Below are 18582 nucleotides of genomic sequence, written 5' to 3'. Positions count from 1 at the left end.
CTGCCACCAATTTTATTGTGGGAGATGGGCGTGATTGCCACTGGTTGTCTGTCACAGTTCAAGGGTATGGTCTGAAGGCACATGAGGCCACAGCCTTCCTGAAGCTAAGCTGGGTTGGGCCTAGACAGTAACTAGATAGGTGACTGCCTGGGAACCACATGTGTACCACCTTGGGTTCCATAACAGAAAAAAGGCAGGATATCACTGCAAGAAAATATGTAAAGAAATGTAGGACATCCAGTATTCGGTATCAAAGAGCATCTCAATGCTCCAGGGCAAGAAGCAATGGAAAAGCCAAACGTGCCGAGTGGCCTGTGGAGGGTTCCCCTCTAAGGCCTGGATGCAGATTTGAGTTAAATCTTTATCCACAGATTCTTACTTCACATGCAAGTAGCAAGTGGCCTGTTATAGCTAGTGGCTGATCACTTGTTTTACATGCGCAAGATGCCAGGTTTGATCCCTGACACTTTCAGTTTTAAAAAGGGTCAAATAGCAGAGGATGGACAAGACCTCTCCTTGAGACCCTGGAGAGTGGTGGGTATTTTTTCCCCCCTGTTAAGGGCTGCAATCTCCTGGGGTAGGCTGTTGGAGGCTACATGTTGGGAGTGGGTGGGACCAAAGGCAAAAGTAGGTGGGGCATTTGTTCTCTCTCCTCCCTTTCTGCCACCTCCTTAATTTTCCACCTCCAATTTTCCACCTCCTTGCCACTTGCTTGAAAATAGGCTAAGGGCTGCATGAAATGAGGATGAGTGCTGTAGGTTGCCCACCTCTGGAGTAGGCTGTACTGGGCTAGATGTACTATAGGCTGACCAGGTATAAGCAGCTTCCTGAGTGCTAACACTGTGTTCCCCTGGGCGCGGTTGGGTGCCCCTTCTTCGGTTTTGCCTGCCAGTGTGCGCCGAACTCAAGTGATTGACGACGAGTTGGACTACTTTGCTACCGACTCCAATCAGTGGCTCTCGAAGCAAGAGAGGGAGGCCCTGGAGAAGAGAGAGAAGGAGTTACGGGAGCTGCGGCACGCCTCTCAGCTCTCCAGGAAGATCACCATCGACTTTGCTGGGCGGCAGATTATGGAGGAGCAGAGTGGCATGGCAGAATATCACAGCAAGTGAGTTTCCTGACGCTATGAGTTGGGGCGGTGGATTCAGAATGCTGGCAAGGAGGAAAGCGTCATGAGCCAATGGCTACAGAAACACGGGGCGGTTTTGGTCATGGACACATTGTTTAAGGCTGGTCCTTTCCCCAGGTCTCATCCTCCTTCCCTTTAGGAATGGGACTTCTCAGCCTCGAGTTTTCTCTTGCTGTTTATGGCCTTCTCGTTTCCCCTTCCTGTTACTTGACATCACTGTCACCTGCACAAACAAGGTGTATTTGGAATAGAACAGATGTGGCTCCCAGGATGGTACTTTCTTTCCTCTGCTCTAGGTGATGAATGTAGCAACCTGAAATTAGGCAGAGCAGTGTTTGAATCACGGTGCTGTAAGGATTTAGCAAAGTACTGTAGCCATGTCCATCCTGGTCATAAATGCACAGCCTGGAAATGTTATCCATTATTAACAGTATAGACTCCTATGTAAAATATTTAAGATCAGGGTTAGCCTGCTAGGATCTTTGTGCCAGAAAAGCTTAAGCTGGTTTATTGGGTGGTTCTTAAACATTTTCTTTGGCTCTAGGCTCCATCTGCACCATACATTTAAAGCAGTATCATACCACTTTAGACAGTTATGGCTTCCCCAAAAAAACTGGGTGTGCTGAGAGTTGCTAGGAGACCCTTATTCTGCTCACAGAGTTTAGAATTCCTAGAGTGGTTTAACAATCAATCCTCCTCCCCAGGGAACTCTGGCAATTATATCTTTATGAGGGGAATAGGGGCCCCCTAACAACTTTCAGCACCTTGCAGTTCCCAGGATTCTTTGGGAAGCCGTGACTATAATAGTGGTATCATAGTGCAGATGGGGCTTCTGTGTGCATACGGGGGGGGGGGGAGGACTGCTTTGCTGAATTAGGCCAAGGTCTGTCTATCTAGTCGAGCTTTCTATCAGGTGTTCCTGGAAAGCTCACCAGGACTGCATGGTGCTCACCATCCCCTGTTGATTATTGAAAGCTCATAGTAGCCAGAGGGTCCATTAAACTTTCATGGCAAATGATACACGTAATTTGTCTCCTTTTTATCACCTCACTCTGTTGTGACATGGGAGTTCCTGTTGTGGAATTCAGGTACATCTGGGTAGCTATTGGTTTTCATGACCTGCTGGATCATTCTATATATGTTTGTTCCTTGTTTCTTTTTTAACCAAACTGGGTTAAGGCTGGAGATCAGTGTTCAAATTCCCACTTGGCCAAAAAGCTCACTGGGTGACAGTTAGTTAGTCACCAGGAGTAAATCAATAATAAAATGAATACATTGTGGAGTTGATGCATTAGTAATGATTGCACTTTTTTTTACTTTCAAAAGCTTTATTGATCAAACAGCAAACTTAAACAGTGTAACAAAAACAACAGTGGGTTAAACTACAAAGGAACTTAGACAGATCCTTCAGCAAATACAGCAGGAAGTAAGACTTGCCCCAGTCCACTGCAAGGGTGATTGCATCTTTTTGAGTGCAGGGTGTGTGTGTTTTCAAGCAGTGAGGTTTCGTGTAGGGCAGAAGGTGAGGGGAATCTGGGAAGGCATTTTCTGTTGAAGGTCGAGGTAGTTTGCAAAGAATAACATAAAACCGGTTGGCTGCCCTTCCAGATTGGATGAAACAATTGAAGCTATCAGTAGCGGCCCCTTGACCAAGCCAAAGCAGAGCCCACAAGGGAAATATGAAGAACCTGGAGTCCTGGTGAATCCAAATCTCCTCCAGCCAGCTCCTGTGGTCAGTACTCCTTTCCCTCTTAACAGAACTCTAGATCAGCCATGGTCAATCTGTATCCCTCCAGATGTTGCTGGACTCAAACTTCCATCAGTTCTGACAGTTTGCTCGGGGCCGAGAGAGTCCAGAAACAAGTAGTGGGCCACAGGTTGCCCATCCTTTCTCTAAATATGTTTTAAAAGCTTTCTTTTAATGGTTTAAAGATGTTTTGTTTTAGTACGTTTTTAAGGATGTTTTGTAATATATTTTAAAGTCTGTTTTAATGATGTTTTAGAGTGTTTTTAGTGCTTTTGTTTGCTGCCCTGGGCTCTTACTGGGAGGAAGGGTGGGATATAAATCTAAATAATAATAATGTGTTACATTTCCTCCGCAACAGAGTATAGGACTGGAAATGGGGAAAGTCAGCTATGTTTCCTAGTCTTTATCCCACGAAGCAGACATTTCCACTTGCCCCCTCCCCAAGAATGCATCTTACATTCAGTTTCTGCCAAGTATTGGCCTCTCTCTGTTTGCTTGTTGTGTTTCTTTGATCCGTGTCCTAGTGAAGGAATCCTTGCAAACAATTAGTGGGCACTGCATTTGCACAGGCTGCCTCTCACTCTCCCTGGAGCCCATTTCCGCGTTCCTCCTGCTTTCAGTTACCTTCCCCTTATGGGGTTACCCTATGACACAGCTGGGGCCTGACATTGGCAATTGGTAGGGAAGGGCCAAAGCTTGATGATGCAGCGCACATTTTGCAGGCAGAAGATTCCAGGTTCAATCTCCTGTATCTCCAGTTAAAATGTTAAAGGTCCATGTATTGTAGCGATGGGAGAGGCTGATCAGGGCAGAAAGTAGTGTATTAGATGGATAAACATCCATGTAAGGCAGCTTCCTGTGTTTGAACTTGTAGTAAATCAAATCATATGTGCAGCCCTGTTTCTAGAGAACTGCACTATAGATCTTCTGCTTCCCACTTAACTTTCAAGAACCACTATAATGGCTACATGCAAGACTTTATCCCTGTAGTATTGGGGACCTGTCTGGTCACTTCATAGTAATTTTTTCTCAACATAGGAAAAGTGGGAAAGTGACTAATCCTGTGAAGGATACATTCCAGCATGATGGTGGTAGTGGTGATGGTGGTGATTTTTGCCTGTAAGCATAGACCAGGCCGTGCTTGAGCACTATATTATCTTAAGTTTTTTTCAGAGCTGTCTTATTCCATTGTTAAGGTAGGTGGAATAGTTTAGGGCAATGCTGGGGCCTAATTACTCTGACAGGGTTATGTCTCAGTGTCTGAGCTTGGCTGGGGCAAGTCCACTGAACAGGGTTCACTGCAGGCTCTGGTCCAAAACATGACAGCACCAAGCAATAACAAGGGAAGTCCAAAAGCAAAGCCAAGATCAAACATAAGAGAACAGCCGTCTGCCAAAGGTAGAGTTGTCAGGCAAAGTTTCAGAGGTCAGCAGCTAGGAAGATTTGATAGAAATCGCATTGTAAGAGCAAGGAGCTGAAAGGCATATCTTGTTTCAGCAACTAGCAGACCTCAGCTGAAGGTTTAGAAAGCCTGCCCCAAACAGCTACAGGTGCTTAAGGAATGCAGGAGCCCTTTATGCTTGGGCTCTCAGGCGTGTGCTCCTTGAACAATCGGCTGCTTGAGTCTGGACCTTCTGGTGCTAGCAATCTTTAGGGCTGAGGGTGGTGATTCAGCTCCCCCCCCGCCCCCTGTTTGAATGGGGCTTCTCTGTTGCAAGTGTGCCAGAGAGCCCACCCCAAAGCTCCATTCAGGGCGTTTTCTGTTGGAGACCTGGTGAGGCCTCTCCCCAGACACTGGGTTCTTCTGAGTCTGTACTGTAGCTTGGGGTGAGGGGACTCTGTCTGCTTCCCTCAGTCTTCTGGGTCCTTATTGGAGACTGAATTGTCCAGGGTTGAGTCTGGCCTTGGTACAAGAGTCACAAGCGGTGATGTCACTTAGAACCTACAAGCTACAAAGCACCTGAGATATGTTCATATCTGCCTGCTTTGCCATTTAAAAAGAGAAGTGTCAATCTTCTGTTTGTTTGTTTTTAAAACTATTTTGAAGTGGGTAGACCAGAGTGGGTTGCTACCACATAAGAAAATTGTCCCGTCTGCGGAGACTGGGAGCGAGGCACATTTGGAAAGAAGTCGTTTACGAATTCAGGACCGGGAGATACAGGAGATCTCAGATGATGGCTGGTGCCTTAGCATGCATCAACCTTGGGCATCATTGCTGGTCAAAGGGATCAAAAGGTAAGCAGAGGGCCTGAAACTGAGAGCACTTTGAGACAGGGTGCAGCTTGTTTGAGGGAAACCCTTGTGCAATGTTATGAGAAGGATGATTTCTTGGGTCTGCCCTCTGAGAGGGATATTTCTAAAAAACCCAAACTCATAAGTTACAGAGAAAACAACTCCAAGTTTGCGTTTCTCTTTAAATGGAGTTGCCTGTGTGATCTAATAAGCACCAGCCAGATCCTCTTCATTAACTGCAGTGTGTAAGTCTCCCGGGGACGTAAGACGCATGTTGTCCTTGCTGCAACATAAGAGTCAGCAGGATAGCTTTAGCTTGGAGAAATATTCCTCGGGGGTTTAATTTTCAGCAAAGGCATATGAAAGTTAAATACTGAAACATTCCAAGCAGAACGTTTGCGTCGCTTAATGTCTGTCTCCAGTTCCTGATACTTGGGCGTGGGGAGAGCTAGACTAGGTTGAGCTCAGAGCTGCCTGTGGGGGTCGGACAGGGAGTGAGCTGTTATCCCAGGAAAGGTCCAGGAGAAACCAAGAAATTTATATCCTGTCACACCCAAATATATTTATTGATCCATCAACCACTGCAAACAACCATTACAAAACCAGTTATCCATGGACTGTTAATCTCCAAGCATTTTAGCCCTAGTGTCAATAACTATACTTAAAAATTTGGCAACATTTAAACTGACATAAGGACTGCTGCAATTTAAACATATTTTCAAAAGAACTCCGCCAGTTCTATTGTGAAACTGTTCCAAAATGGGGTGCAGCAACCTGTTCCTCACATCCTTGTAAAAATCACAGTACAAAAGCATATGCACTATAGTCTCAACAGCACCTGAGCCACACAGACAGAATCTCTGATCTGGAAGCATCCTTCTCTCGTCGTAGAGGGTGTGGCATTAACCTTCGCCAAAAAAAAAAAATGCTCTCCTATACTTTGGCCCAGATAATTTGCCACAATAGGGAGTGAATTCGTTGCTAGGTAAAAAAAAATATCCTAAAACTATAGGGGAGCAGGAACAATTTGACAAGGCTATCATACTCTGTCTATCAGCATCCAAAATTCTCTGCTTGATCAAAATTTAGCATGCAAGCTGTTAAGCTCCTCATGAACCTCCTTCCCCTTCCTGGTCATCTTCTGGGACCTGAGGCACACCTGGGCCTTTTCTAACCTGTCCTTAGTAGCTTCTCTCTGGCAGTGAAGCCCTCTGGCTGCCAGCTGAGCATCCCTCTGCTGGCTCTGAACTTCTTGCTGGGCCATTCCCTGCCTCTACTCATGGAAGGCTGGAGGTCAAAGGGAGAGACCAAGGCCAGGGTGGGCATTTGGGGACAGCAGCCAAGGCATCTTTGGAGCTGGGTAACTCAGGCTGCTCAATGGTGAGAGGGGACTCTTCAGATCCCCAGTGGCACTGTAGGGTTCTGCAGAGTCCCACTCCTCTTCCTCACATGAGGTCTCCCAGAGACATGGCCAGGCTGGATTCTGGCACACAAAGGTATTTTCCTGTCCCCACTAGCCACTTTACCAGAGGAATGCTCCTGTCCCCTGTTCTCTAGGGGCACACAGGAATAGATGTTACCTGCCCCACCTGTTGGTTCTTTCCCGCAGAGCAGGGGCATACCCTCCAATTAGATTACATCAAGTTATTTCAAACTTTAGAACAGGTGTGGGGGACGTTTGGCCCTCCAGATGTTGCTCGGCTACAACTCCCAACAGCCCCAGCAAGCATGGCCAACGGCCAGGGACAATGGAAGTTGTAGTGGAGCAACATCTGGCGAGCCAAAGGCTCCTCACATTTTCTTTAGAAGAATGTTTGAATCCACTTTCAGAGCTGGGCCAGCAACTGATATTGGAGCATTTTGATGCTGCAGAGTTACTAAAGCAAACTGTGCGTGGCCCCAATCACTCCTCTAGATGGGAGATCAGTGGGAGACCTGTGTAAGAGTGGACAAAAGGAGCTAGTCTCATGTAGCACCTAGAGTTTGGGACTTTGAGCGCCGTGGGGATGCAGCTGGGTTCAAATCCCCACTCGGCTTACAAGGTGATTTGGCCTGGTGATTTTCTCTCTCTGCCTAATCTGTGTCTCAGGGATGTGGTAAAGATAAAAAGAGTGGGAACTATGAGCTCCTTGGAGGAAGTGGGCATTAAAACAAATGAACTGTAATATATATATTTAAAATGATCAGCTTCTAGTGCTTAATTTTGACCTTTGCTTGCTGGCGTACGTGCCTTAAAATGTTTATCTCCCATTTCAAGCATTAGGTGGCACTGTTTCCCTCTATTCCTCTGGGTGGAAAGGAGATAACCTTTTGAACAGAATTGCTGCATAGCTTATAGTCCAGCTACAGTTGAAAAAAATGTGGACTGTGTTAGCCTTGAAGTCTTTGTACGATCCAGCAAAGAATGGAGAGGATGTTGGCCTTGGACCAGAAAACCCTGAGTTCAAATTGCTGCTCAGCTATGAAGTGAACCCAGGTGCCATTGGGCAAGTTGCTGTTTCTTGGCCTAAATTGCCTCATACAGTTGTGGGAGGACAAAACAGACCAACACCGTAGATAAAAGAGATGATACAAATACGACAGATTAATATGGGCATAGTGCAAATATAATATATCCTCACTGCTTGCTGTTTTTAGTTAGGTTCCTGTGCTTTTGAGACTGGAGAGGGAAGAGGCTCTTCCAAGTAGCCTTGGGCTTCATCGCCTCTTTTACAAACCGGCTGTTGCTCAACTCTTTCTCTGGTTCCCTTCCTCCCCGCAAGGTTGTTAGATCTTGTCATTGTAGCTAGAATGGCAAGACTCCAGGAAGAGCTTTAAAAGAAAAGGGAAGGGAGTTTGTTCCTAGCATTTTATAGCAGTTGGAAAAAATGTGTAGGCAGTTTGTGCCAATGAAGAAATGGGGAAACGTACAAACTTCGTTCTGGTACTTGGAAGATCTTGGTTTCTTAAGCCAGCCGGAGGCCCTTTTGTGGGTTTTCAGCTTGCCATTTTAGTTCTGTCACTAGCACCTCCTTTCTGAATGGAGTGTCTGTGCCAAGAGCGCTTGCCTCCCCCAGAGAAACGCAGCTTGGATACTAAAATGGAAATTGCAGTGTTCCCTGAGTCGTGTGGGTGCTGTAGGAAAACATGCCTCCTGAAGGCTGAATCTGTTTCCTGTTCCTCCCTCTCCAGGGTAGAAGGCAGGACTTGGTACACATCGCACAGGGGTCGATTGTGGATAGCAGCTACAGCCAAAAGGCCATCCCCTCAGGAAATCTGTGAGCAGGAGGCCACCTACAAAATACTGCTTGGGAAAGGTGAGCCCACCTTTGGATTGCCTGCCCCTTTGCCTGTGTCAGAGTGTTTTTACTGAGAGGCCAGCAGGCTGAATGAAAAGGGGTTTATGGGCTGAACAGCGAGTCCTGCTATACTGTGGAATGAGCAGTATCTGGAAATAGTTACTGCAAGTTTGTTGTTCTTCCTTCTAACATTCCCTCCTCCGTCCCCCCCTCCTCCGTCCCCCCCTCCTCCTGTCTACACGGTCCTAACCACACACTGCTCTGTGTCTCTGTTTAACTGTAACGTTTATGAACAAAATGCTACATGGGGGGAGGGACCTTTCAAGGTCCGAGTCGTCTGCCTATGTTAGTTAACATTAGGCAATAAAGCTGTGTTAGGAATAACATGAGAGCCAGTGTGGTGTAGTAGTTAAGGTGTTGGACTACGACCTGGGAGGCCAGGGTTCGAATCCCCACATAGCCATGAAGCTCACTGGGTGACCTTGGGCCAGTCACTGCCTCTCAGCCTCAGAGGAAGGCAATGGCAAACCCCCTCTGAATACCGCTTACCATGATAACCCTATTCAAAGGGTCGCCATAAGTCGGGATCGACTTGAAGGCAGTCCATTTCCATTTTCAGGAATAACATACAAGGAAGCTGGGTTAACATGCAAATCGGGGTTTTCCCTAAGCTAAATTTCAGGCCAGCTTTTCTTGCCATTCCTCCCTTTCTGCTTTACCTGAGCATACGGAGCTGCCTTAACCAAGTCAGACTATTTGACCATGTAGCCTAGTATTGTCCATACTGACTGGCAGGGTCTTCTCCAGTGTGTGCGGTAGAGGTCTTTCTCTTCTTGGGAAGGGCTGTAGCTCAGTGGTAGAGCATCTGCCTTGCACACAGAAGGTCCCAAGTTCAATCCCCAGCATCTCCCAAGTAGGGCTGGGAGAAACTCCTGCCTAAAACTCTGGAAAGCCACTTCCAGTCAGTGTAGACCGTTCTGACCTTGATGGGCCAATGGCCTGACTTGATATAAGGCAGCTTCCTATGTTCCCATGACTGTTGCTTTCCTTTCCTTTTTGGAATGCCAAGGATTGAACTTGGGACCTTCTGCATGCAAAGCCGATGTTCTGCCACTGTGCTACAGTAGTGAAATCTACATCTAAGACAATCGTGGCGCTTACGGATGCATTTCTTTTCCTATGTTTAAAAAAAAAATATTGTTATTGCCTTTAATTGTATACATGCAACACCAAAGCAAAATCAACAAAACATGGAGGTTGTATACACAAGCAGTGCCAGTTTGGGTGTATCTCTGAAGTCCTTGTAAACGTCACATCAGAGTTTCCCTGCAATGGAAGGAACATGCCTTCAGGTTCCCAAATGCAGGGAGAGGGGGTTGCTAGCCTTCTGGTTCAGCCCTTGCATTGATGGGAATACTCTGTCTTTCTTTCTTCTGGGTTCTAGTATAAAATGCTAATTAGAGTTTGCCTACCTTGATGGGTGTAAAATGGAAATGGACTGCCTTCAAGTGGATCCCGACTTATAGTGACCCTATGAATAGGGTTTTCATGGTAAGCGGTATTCAGAGGGGGTTTACCATTGCCCTCTACTGAGGCTAAGAGGCAGTGACTGGCCCAAGGTGCAGGAGTGTTTAAATCACAACATTGGCATTTAAAAAAATTATAAAGGGTTTAATTATTTTGTTTATAAAAGGGGAAAATAAAAAATGGGTAAGCACTAGTGTTTCTTGTACGTTTCAAGTTATAAACCGAATTGGAAAATCCAGTATCAGAAAAGATTACAATCCCATGGCTATTGCTTTGTTTGCTTGCCCTTCTCACTGCCCCATTTACACAATGCAAATTATTACATTACAGAATAAATGCCTAACTTGGATGCAATGGTCTTCTGTGCATTGTTCTTGCAAAGCCTTACATATGTAATATAATGTACAATTATGATGAAGTAAGACAAATTGAAAAATAAATTTAAAAAATAAACAAATGGAAACAATTTGCTAGAAAGTCATCCAGAAAGAAGGGGGTTACATGTCCCTTTAATCTGAGTTAAAATGTTATCCATAACCAAAAGTTTCTACGTTTTATCAAGCCAACTGAAACAGGTGGCAGACTCCAAATTTGTAGTTATTAAAATGGAGATACCAGCCTTTTCTTATTCTTCCATTGCATCTGTTTCTCTTCTTGTGCTGTTTCCCCCCCCCCTTACTGTTCTGTCACTTGGCTCCCTTCCTGCGCATGATTTCTGTAGCGCACATGGTCCTATGGATTCTAAGTGCTGAAAGAAGGATGGCAGCGTGTGTCAGGGAAAAGATGCTCAGACATTCCTCCCCTTTTCTTCAACTTGGTGCACGACTAGACATGAAGGAAGATCTGCAACGTTGCTTGGCAGTAATGTGTGCCCTTACTAGCATTCAGATCTAAAGGTTATAGATCAGATTGGGTTCCATCCTGCAGCGCTGAATCAGAAGCAACCTCCTCTGGTGGTATTATCTCAGACACTCTTGTTAAGCTGGGAAAGAGGAACATCAGGAACACAGCATAGTTTGGGTTGCCTGATCAAAATTTCAATTTTGTTTGCTTGTTTGGGAGATTGTACGGTCCTGATGCAACCTAGCCCCACTGAGGGATAATGATGTAATTCAGTATGGATTGTAGTATGGACCATTGCAGCATATAATCTGATGAAGAACTGGGCTTCTTGAGGTGTGTGTGAGGGTGGTGTTGTTATTATTTATATAGCACCATCTATGTACATAGTTGAAAAGAATGAGAGGATAGGTCCCTGGTCTAAAGGGCTTACAATCTCCAAAGCAGAATCATGAGCAGCAATCTGAAGTGAGCCAAAAGTCATGGGGAAAACCAGTAGTTGGGACTGAAGAGCTAGTAGGAACAAAAGGACAAACCAGGAGGCAGGTTTGACGAGTAAGCCAGGTACTTCACTGAGCAGCTGCCGCTTGCAGTTCAGTGGCTCACCACACGTAGCAGCTGTTCACACAAGTTCCAGCAACGTCTGATAAGGGAAGACAACAGAGAAAGGGGAAAGAAACAAAAACTGGGTAGGCAGGAGTCTGAATATACAATTGTTTCAGTTATACATATGTGGGCTTAGTCAAAGTAGAGTGATGAGGACTAGCGGCTTGTTGGGGAGAAAAGGAGGCACAGATTGGTGTGCATGTTGTGAGAATGCATTTAGCCCTTACGGAGTGGGAAAATATTTGAATAGATATGAATTGATCCCAGCCTTGCCTCAGCTTTATTCATCTCATTTCTGAACTGCTTCCCATGAGGTATCCTGAAGTGATTTACAATGCAGTAAAAACATACACAGAAAAATGCATACATAAAAGTAGCTAAAACATTTGGAACAATTTTTAAAAATTATATATACCAAAACCATTTAAAACAACACCACAAATATAATCTCAGTTCAAATCCAATACAGATACCAAGTGGGATAAAATTTTCCACCTAGAAGGCTTGTTGAAAGAGGAACATCTTCAATGGGTGCCGAAAGCTCAATAGGAAGGGCAAGTGCCACCCTGCTAATGTGGAATGGACCTCCTGACTAGAGATGTGAAGGCCTAGGGGGGGAAAACTGGACAATCTTCGCCATGCCCCATCCTTGATAGGTTTCCGCCGAGCCTTGAAGACCTGGCTGTTCAGGCAGGCCTACGGGAGCTCTGGGGTGGGTTAGCTTTTAATGTTGTTGATTAAATATAAGAGTGGTGGTTAGTGTGTGTTGTATTGATTTTATATTGTATTTTATCCTGCTGGTGTACGTCGCCTAGAGTGGCCGTTAATTCGGCCAGATAGGCGACTCAAAAATAAGATTTTATTATTTTATTATTTTATTAAATGGGAGGGGGCAATTGTTTTGTTTTTGTTTTTCAGAATTTTTCTGTCCCCCCCCCCCAAAAAAAAAAAATTTCTGGGCCTTCACGTCTCTACTCCTGAAAGGATATTATCTGCAGGATGCCCTCTTCTGCAAAACAGTGATCGATAATAATAACAATAATAATAATAATAAATTTAATTTATATGTCGCCTATCTGGCCAATGGCCACTCTAGGCGACGTACATAAAAGAATTAAAATACAATACAGTAGAATACAATAATACAAAAAACAGTGCAGCAGCAAGTAATAATAATGCAGGGTATGTAGGGGACAAGGCCATTTTTTAGGTACTTTGGGTCCCCAGATGTTGCTGGACTACAGCTCCCATCATTCCTGGCCATTGGCTACACTGGCTGGAGATGATGGGGGATATAGTTCAACAACATTTGTGGACCCAAGATTGAGAAGGCCTCCGTATCTTTATTCCTGTGCCACTGTCTCACTTTTTTCCTTTCTTCTTCTCCCTAATTTTTAAAGTAAATACTGCAAGCTCTATAAGAACTGAAATGCTTCAGTCAGAATATACCATTTGGATTGCATGACATCTGTTCTTACTAACTAAAGAGTTGGGGTATTTTTTTGCCATTGAACCTGGACTGAATGTAACGTTTGACCTAGGGGGTACCTCAACAAGGCCTGGGGCTGATCTTGCGCTGGCTGGAGGGCCTCAAAGAATGAGGTCCTGATGGAGAATGGCTTTCAGGGCTGTGGGAGTGAAATGCTTTCCCCAGGACTTAACTCCAGTCAGACAATGCTTCCCTAAGCAAATACGCACTGTTGTCCAAACCATGAAATTAACAGTAGAACGCATTGTGGACTGAGTGCCTGCCAGGCAGCCGAAGGCTAATCAAGGCCATGTGCAGAATGGCAGGGCCCTGCATCACGTGTCTGAGCTTGCCTAACAATTTCCTCTCCTGCTTGCCACAGATTTGGAATTCCCCAAAGATTATCCCTCTGGCTGCCTCCTTGGCTGTGTGGACTTGATTGACTGCTTGTCGCAAGAGCAATTTAAGGAACAGGTGAGTGAGTGGAAAGAAAGTCAGCTTGGTTTTGTGAGGGTGGAAGCTGAAGCACGTTATTTCGCTACCTTTTGCAAGAATGGATTGTTTTGCGCACACACACGTGGCAGGGTGACAAAATTGTGGTACCCTCTGATAGTTTTTCCTGATTGGAAGCCTCCAAAGGAGCTGTGAGCTAGGGAAATGTGGAACATTGGAAGCTGCCTTATATCAAGTCGGACCACCGGTCCATCTAGCTCAGTACTGCCTACTCTGACTGGCAACAGCTCTCCAGCATTTCAAGCAGGAAACAGCCCTACCTGGAGACACCAGGGACTGAATCCGGGACCTGCATGCAAAGTAAGACACGCAGCAGCTATTACCCATAATCCTCTTGTCCCACAGGTCTGAGGTAAAAGGGTAGTTGTCTCTTTCTTGCCTGCCCCAGAGGGTTTTCCCAATTACAAAGTCTCTGTTTGCTGGTATAGGGTGAGGGGAAGGAAAAACTAAGGGTTATATCCAACTTAATTGGACCCACTGAAATGAATGAACCTAATTTAGTAACTTCCATTAATCTGAATGGGTCTGCTCCAAGCATGACTAACATGGGATGCCATCCTTTGTGTGTGAGTGTGTTTGGGGGGGGGACGCACACTTGCCCTACCTAACATTTCAGCCTCTTGCCCCAAGGGTTTTCCTGATTAGCCCATTACCTTTCATATTCTGCTGCTTCACAGGTGCTTAAAAAGCTGCCTTTTGACTCAGACCGTTGGTCCATCTAGCTTGTGGGCTTCCCATAGGCATCTGGTTGTCAAAAGGATGCGGGACTAGATGGGCCACTGGCCTGATCCAGCAGGACTCTTCTTACGTTCTTAGCCCTGATGGCTGTGTTCTGCCTCCACTGTCGGAAGCACTATGCTTCTGAATACCAGTTGTGGGAAATGGCAGGAGGGGAGAGCGCTCTAATGTTCAGGTCCTGCATGTGAGCTTCTTCTAGGCATCTGGTTGTCCACTGTGAGAACAGGATGGTGGACTAGATCCCACCATCTAGTCCCAGCCGGTCCCAGGCTATGGTCTGAGGGCACATAAGGCCAGCTCCCTACTGAAGCTAAGTAGGGTCAGGTCTGGTCAGTGCCTGGATGGGAGACCGCCTGGGAACCATATGTAAGCCGCCTTGGGTTTCTATCATGACAAGAAAGGCGGGGTAGAAATGTAATAAATAAAATAGATGGGCTGTTGGCCTGATCCAGCAGGGCCCTTCTTATGTCCTCAGTATTGTCTATTCTGACTGGCAGTGGCTTTCCAGCATTTCGGGCAGGATTCGCTCCCAGCCCTTCCTGGACACATCAGGGACTGAACGTGAGGCCTTCAGCAGATGCTGTAGCAAGGAGCTACGTCCCTTCCCCATAAGCATTGTAACCAAGGATTCTGCCATGTAGCAGGTCAGACTATTTATCCATGGAGCCCAGTACTGTCTGTTCTGTTTTGACTGGTAGCAGCTGCCCAAGGTCTGAGGCTGAGGTCTTTTCCATCACCTGCTGCTTGATCCTTGTAGGCTGGGGAACAGAAACCGGGACTTTTAAGAACGTAAGAAGGGTCTCCTGGTTCAGGCCAGTGGCCCATCTAGTGCAGGGTCCTGCTCTCCTGGTGGCCAACCAGATGCCTATGGGAAGCCCACAAGCAGGACCTGAGCGCAAAAGCACTTTCCCCTCCTGCAGCTTCCAGCAACCTTCTGCATGCTAAGCATGCGCACTGCAGTCCCCTCCCCAAAGCAGCCTCTTGTCCCTGTGGTAGGGCTGGGCAGGCACCAGCAATATGCCATTCTAGAAACATGAGAGAAGTGACCCAAGATGAAGGGCATGGATTAAATTTAAAGTCTTCTGCACACAGGAGGTGAGTTTGTTGCAGAAGATATCTCTCAGCTAGATCTTTGCTTGAGCTTATGGTGGAAATTCTTAGTCTGTCTGGTAGAGGCCAAGGGGGGAAAGTGACTTTCTCTGTGTGCGTATCTCCTTCTCTCTAAGCACTGCATGCAACTTTTGAGTGTCAATCTGAAACCTCCTCTCCTAGATCTGTGCCTGTTGTGACTTGTATTTGTTTAACCAAATCAGTCCTGAGTCAGGGAAATCCCTTTCTGAACAAGGCTCCTGCCAACCAGTGGGTTGGTTGTTGATTTACAGAGGCAGCTGGACCAATACACCTAGGAGATTTGCGGCAGTCCCTCGGCAGGGCGGGAGGCCTTCCTCTAAACAGACAAAAGTGGCCACCGCCGCTTGTTTACCCACTTTTGGTAATGTTCTGCATAGAGGCAAAAGCTTCCATCTGTGAAACCAGAATACTTGGTAGTTAATCCACACCCTGCCCTGGTGTTCCACTTGCAGTTTTCTCTTAGGGAGGCTCAGTTAGTGGCTTCTGCATTTGAGCTTCAGAGGATCCATTTTACTAGCATATCCCTAATCTGTATTTAATGGGGTGTGTGGGAGGGTAGATAGGTAGGTACTGCTGGGATCTTTTAGCACAGCCCCTGCAAGCATGGCCAGTGGCCAGAGAGGATAGGCATTGTAGTTCAGCAACATCTACAGGTTTCCCACACCTGTGTTAGCACATCTTGCTTATTTTGAGGCATCTGGATTTGTTGTACCAAATGTATTCTGTGCCCTACATGCCCTTCTGGCAAGAGGAGTCCTCCTTGCACAGCATCATGTACCTCCCATGAAGTTAAAGCTGGTAATATAAACCAAACCAGTTTAACTCATCATGGAGGGACGCCCAGCCCTTGAGTGTTATAAGGATCCAGCCCAGCAATTTTACTTAGGAACACTAAAAAAGCGGAAAGTAGGAGAAAGCCAGGAAGTGTGCACGACAGTAAAAAGGAAATGAAACCAGATTATTGGTCTAGCTCAGGGGTGGAGAACTGGTGGCCGTCCATCTGCTCCTAGATGCCAAATATTCCAGCACTGGAAGAGCTGAATATAAGCCTTTCCATACTGAGAAGCCGGAAGACTGCTTTTTAAAACAAGAGGGAAATATATTAGTATGCATATTGTAAAAAAGTGTCAAATTAGAACTACGTGACATCTTGATCAGGGGTGAGGAACTGGTGCCTCTCCAGCTGTTGTTGCATTCAACTCCCATCAGCCCTAGCTTGCATGGTCAGTGGTCAGGGATGATGTGAGCTGTAGTCTGGAGGACCACAAGTTCCGCACCCTGATCTTGATGATCATCAGGCAGTTTGTGTTGGAGAAATTGGATGTGAGATCAGAACTGTTTTGCCATGCTTCTCAAACAACGAGTCGTCTTATGATTGGGAAGCTAATAACGATCTGAGTAACCAAGGGTGAGGAATGTGTGGCCCTCCAAATGTTACTGGATTGCAGCTTCCATCTTCCCCACCCATTGGCCATGCTGGCTGGGGCTGATCAGAGTTGGAGCGCCACAGGTCCCCCGTTCCTGTTCTACATAGCTCAATCCTGTGGATCAGTTTCTGGATACATGCTGGCCTCCCTGCTGTTCCACATCTGTTGGATAAAACAATGCAGAATGCCAAAAATCCTTGTGTAGGAAAAAATCATATTATGCACTTCTTCCATTAAAAATTACATCATCACTCCCTGAAAAGAGAGCAGATTGCCTCTGTAATTCATTTCAGTAGCCAACATATATATTAGGAAGAAATGTCTCTTTCTTGCAGTATATATGTATATATAAAACCACATCCCTATGTGTGTATTTATAGAGTTAAAATGGATAACATTTTTTTCTATTGGTGAATGACTGTAAATAATAAGGGTATGGATGAATATGCTGGGAATCTGCTCTAATTGCCTTTAATTAAAAGCGATTTGTCTGTTTTCAGGAAAGGTGTGCATAAATCACACCTTTTCCATCAATTTTTATAGAACGCAAGCATAAGTTTTCAAGGGGATGCATGGTTTCCAAGCAGTGAGGATGCCACTTAGAGCCGATGATAAGGGCTGATGGTGAAGACTGAAACAAGAACTAATGAAACCTGTTGCTATATGTGTACTTTCCACACAACAACATTTTGTTTATTTTTGAATTGTAGTTAGCTGTGTTAGGGGGGAAATCGCAAAGTAACAGTGGGCAGTACCTTCATTGCTCCCAACTAAAATATTGGGAAGGGAGAAAGCTTTCAGGTTCAACAGAACTCTTTGTCAGCCTGGATGTCTAAGCAAACCAAACAAAAAAGTAGGTTGGAGAAGGAGTGTTGGACTAGATGCAAAAAGCCCCTTTTGCACCAAGCATGGGTTAATGAACAGTGAGATCCGAAGCATGTTTATTTGGAAGGAAGTACCACTCAGGTCAATGGACTTACTCCCCGGTAAGTGTGCATGGTATTGCAGCTTAAATCTGCATATTGCTTCCTATCACCAATTGTGGAATAAGGCAGCAATACTTTTTTTCCTTTTCTCTCCCCCCCCCTTCCTTTTTTGTTTTTTGCTCAACATCCATCTTGATCAAAGAGTTTTGAGGAACTCAAAAGCTTGCTTAGTTCTGTGTGACTTTTTATTTGGTCCTTTAAACCTACTGTGCACTAACTGAAATGGAGTTAAAGTACTGTTTTGTGGCCCTTGGGTAGAATGTTGGGTGAGTTTTGACTCCCTTTATTGAAAGGAGGATGGGGGGAAACAGTGGGGCATAGCGATGCCTGATTAGGATAAAATCCAGAGCTGCAGCATTTTGTCTAGCATTTTAAGGTGAAATATCAGCCCACTGAACAATGCTGGAGGTAGTTTGAGTCCCTGGCATGTCAAAGGGGTTAATATGCTGCCATTACCCTTTAAAGCTGTTAAAGTGTGTAGCCTAATTAGCATAGGGCCAGGTTATCTGAAGGACTGCATATATCCCTATGAACTCACCTGAGCCCTGCGATTGGGTTTGGAGGCCCTGTTCTCTGTTCTGGCGGATAAAAGTCATGCCACTGTTGCAGAACTCCCTTCCCATGAAAATTCATCAAGCCTCCTCTTTCCCCCTTTTAGACATGCTGTGAAACCCTTTTTGTCCCATTAGCCTTTTTCTCATGTAAGCCCTTGTGTCTTTACACGCTCTTTTTTAAAAAAAAAAAAACTGATGTACTTTGATGATCCTTTTAAATCGTTTTTCTTATTATTTTTATTGCCTGTGTTGCAAGCTGCCTTGGAAAATACTTCCTTTTCAAAGGCAGGCTATAAATAAATGAAACTCTGCGTTGTTCCAGCTAAGCCTTCCTTATGCAGGGAATATGTCCATAGTTGCAGAGCAGGAACAGTTTGTCATGCCTTCTTTTGAGAGGGGGGTGCCT

General features: G+C 45.4%; 1 protein-coding gene across 2 annotated transcripts in view; it reads left to right on the top strand.

The window, feature by feature from the left end:
* Positions 1-18582, top strand: part of TRIP4 (thyroid hormone receptor interactor 4) — a 59826-nt gene that overhangs the window by 13781 nt on the left and 27463 nt on the right. For both annotated transcript variants that reach the window (XM_061595076.1, XM_061595077.1), the window contains exons 7-11: positions 893-1108; positions 2738-2861; positions 4924-5111; positions 8280-8404; positions 13210-13301. In XM_061595076.1, coding sequence (XP_061451060.1) covers positions 893-1108; positions 2738-2861; positions 4924-5111; positions 8280-8404; positions 13210-13301 — 745 coding nt within the window. The remainder of the gene's footprint in view (positions 1-892; positions 1109-2737; positions 2862-4923; positions 5112-8279; positions 8405-13209; positions 13302-18582) is intronic.

Source organism: Rhineura floridana, chromosome 14 (genome assembly GCF_030035675.1).
Source record: "Rhineura floridana isolate rRhiFlo1 chromosome 14, rRhiFlo1.hap2, whole genome shotgun sequence".
In the NCBI taxonomy this organism is placed as follows: Eukaryota; Metazoa; Chordata; class Lepidosauria; order Squamata; family Rhineuridae; genus Rhineura; species Rhineura floridana.
The sequence above is the reverse complement of the archived record's forward strand: the minus strand, read 5'-3'. Positions and strand labels throughout refer to the sequence as shown.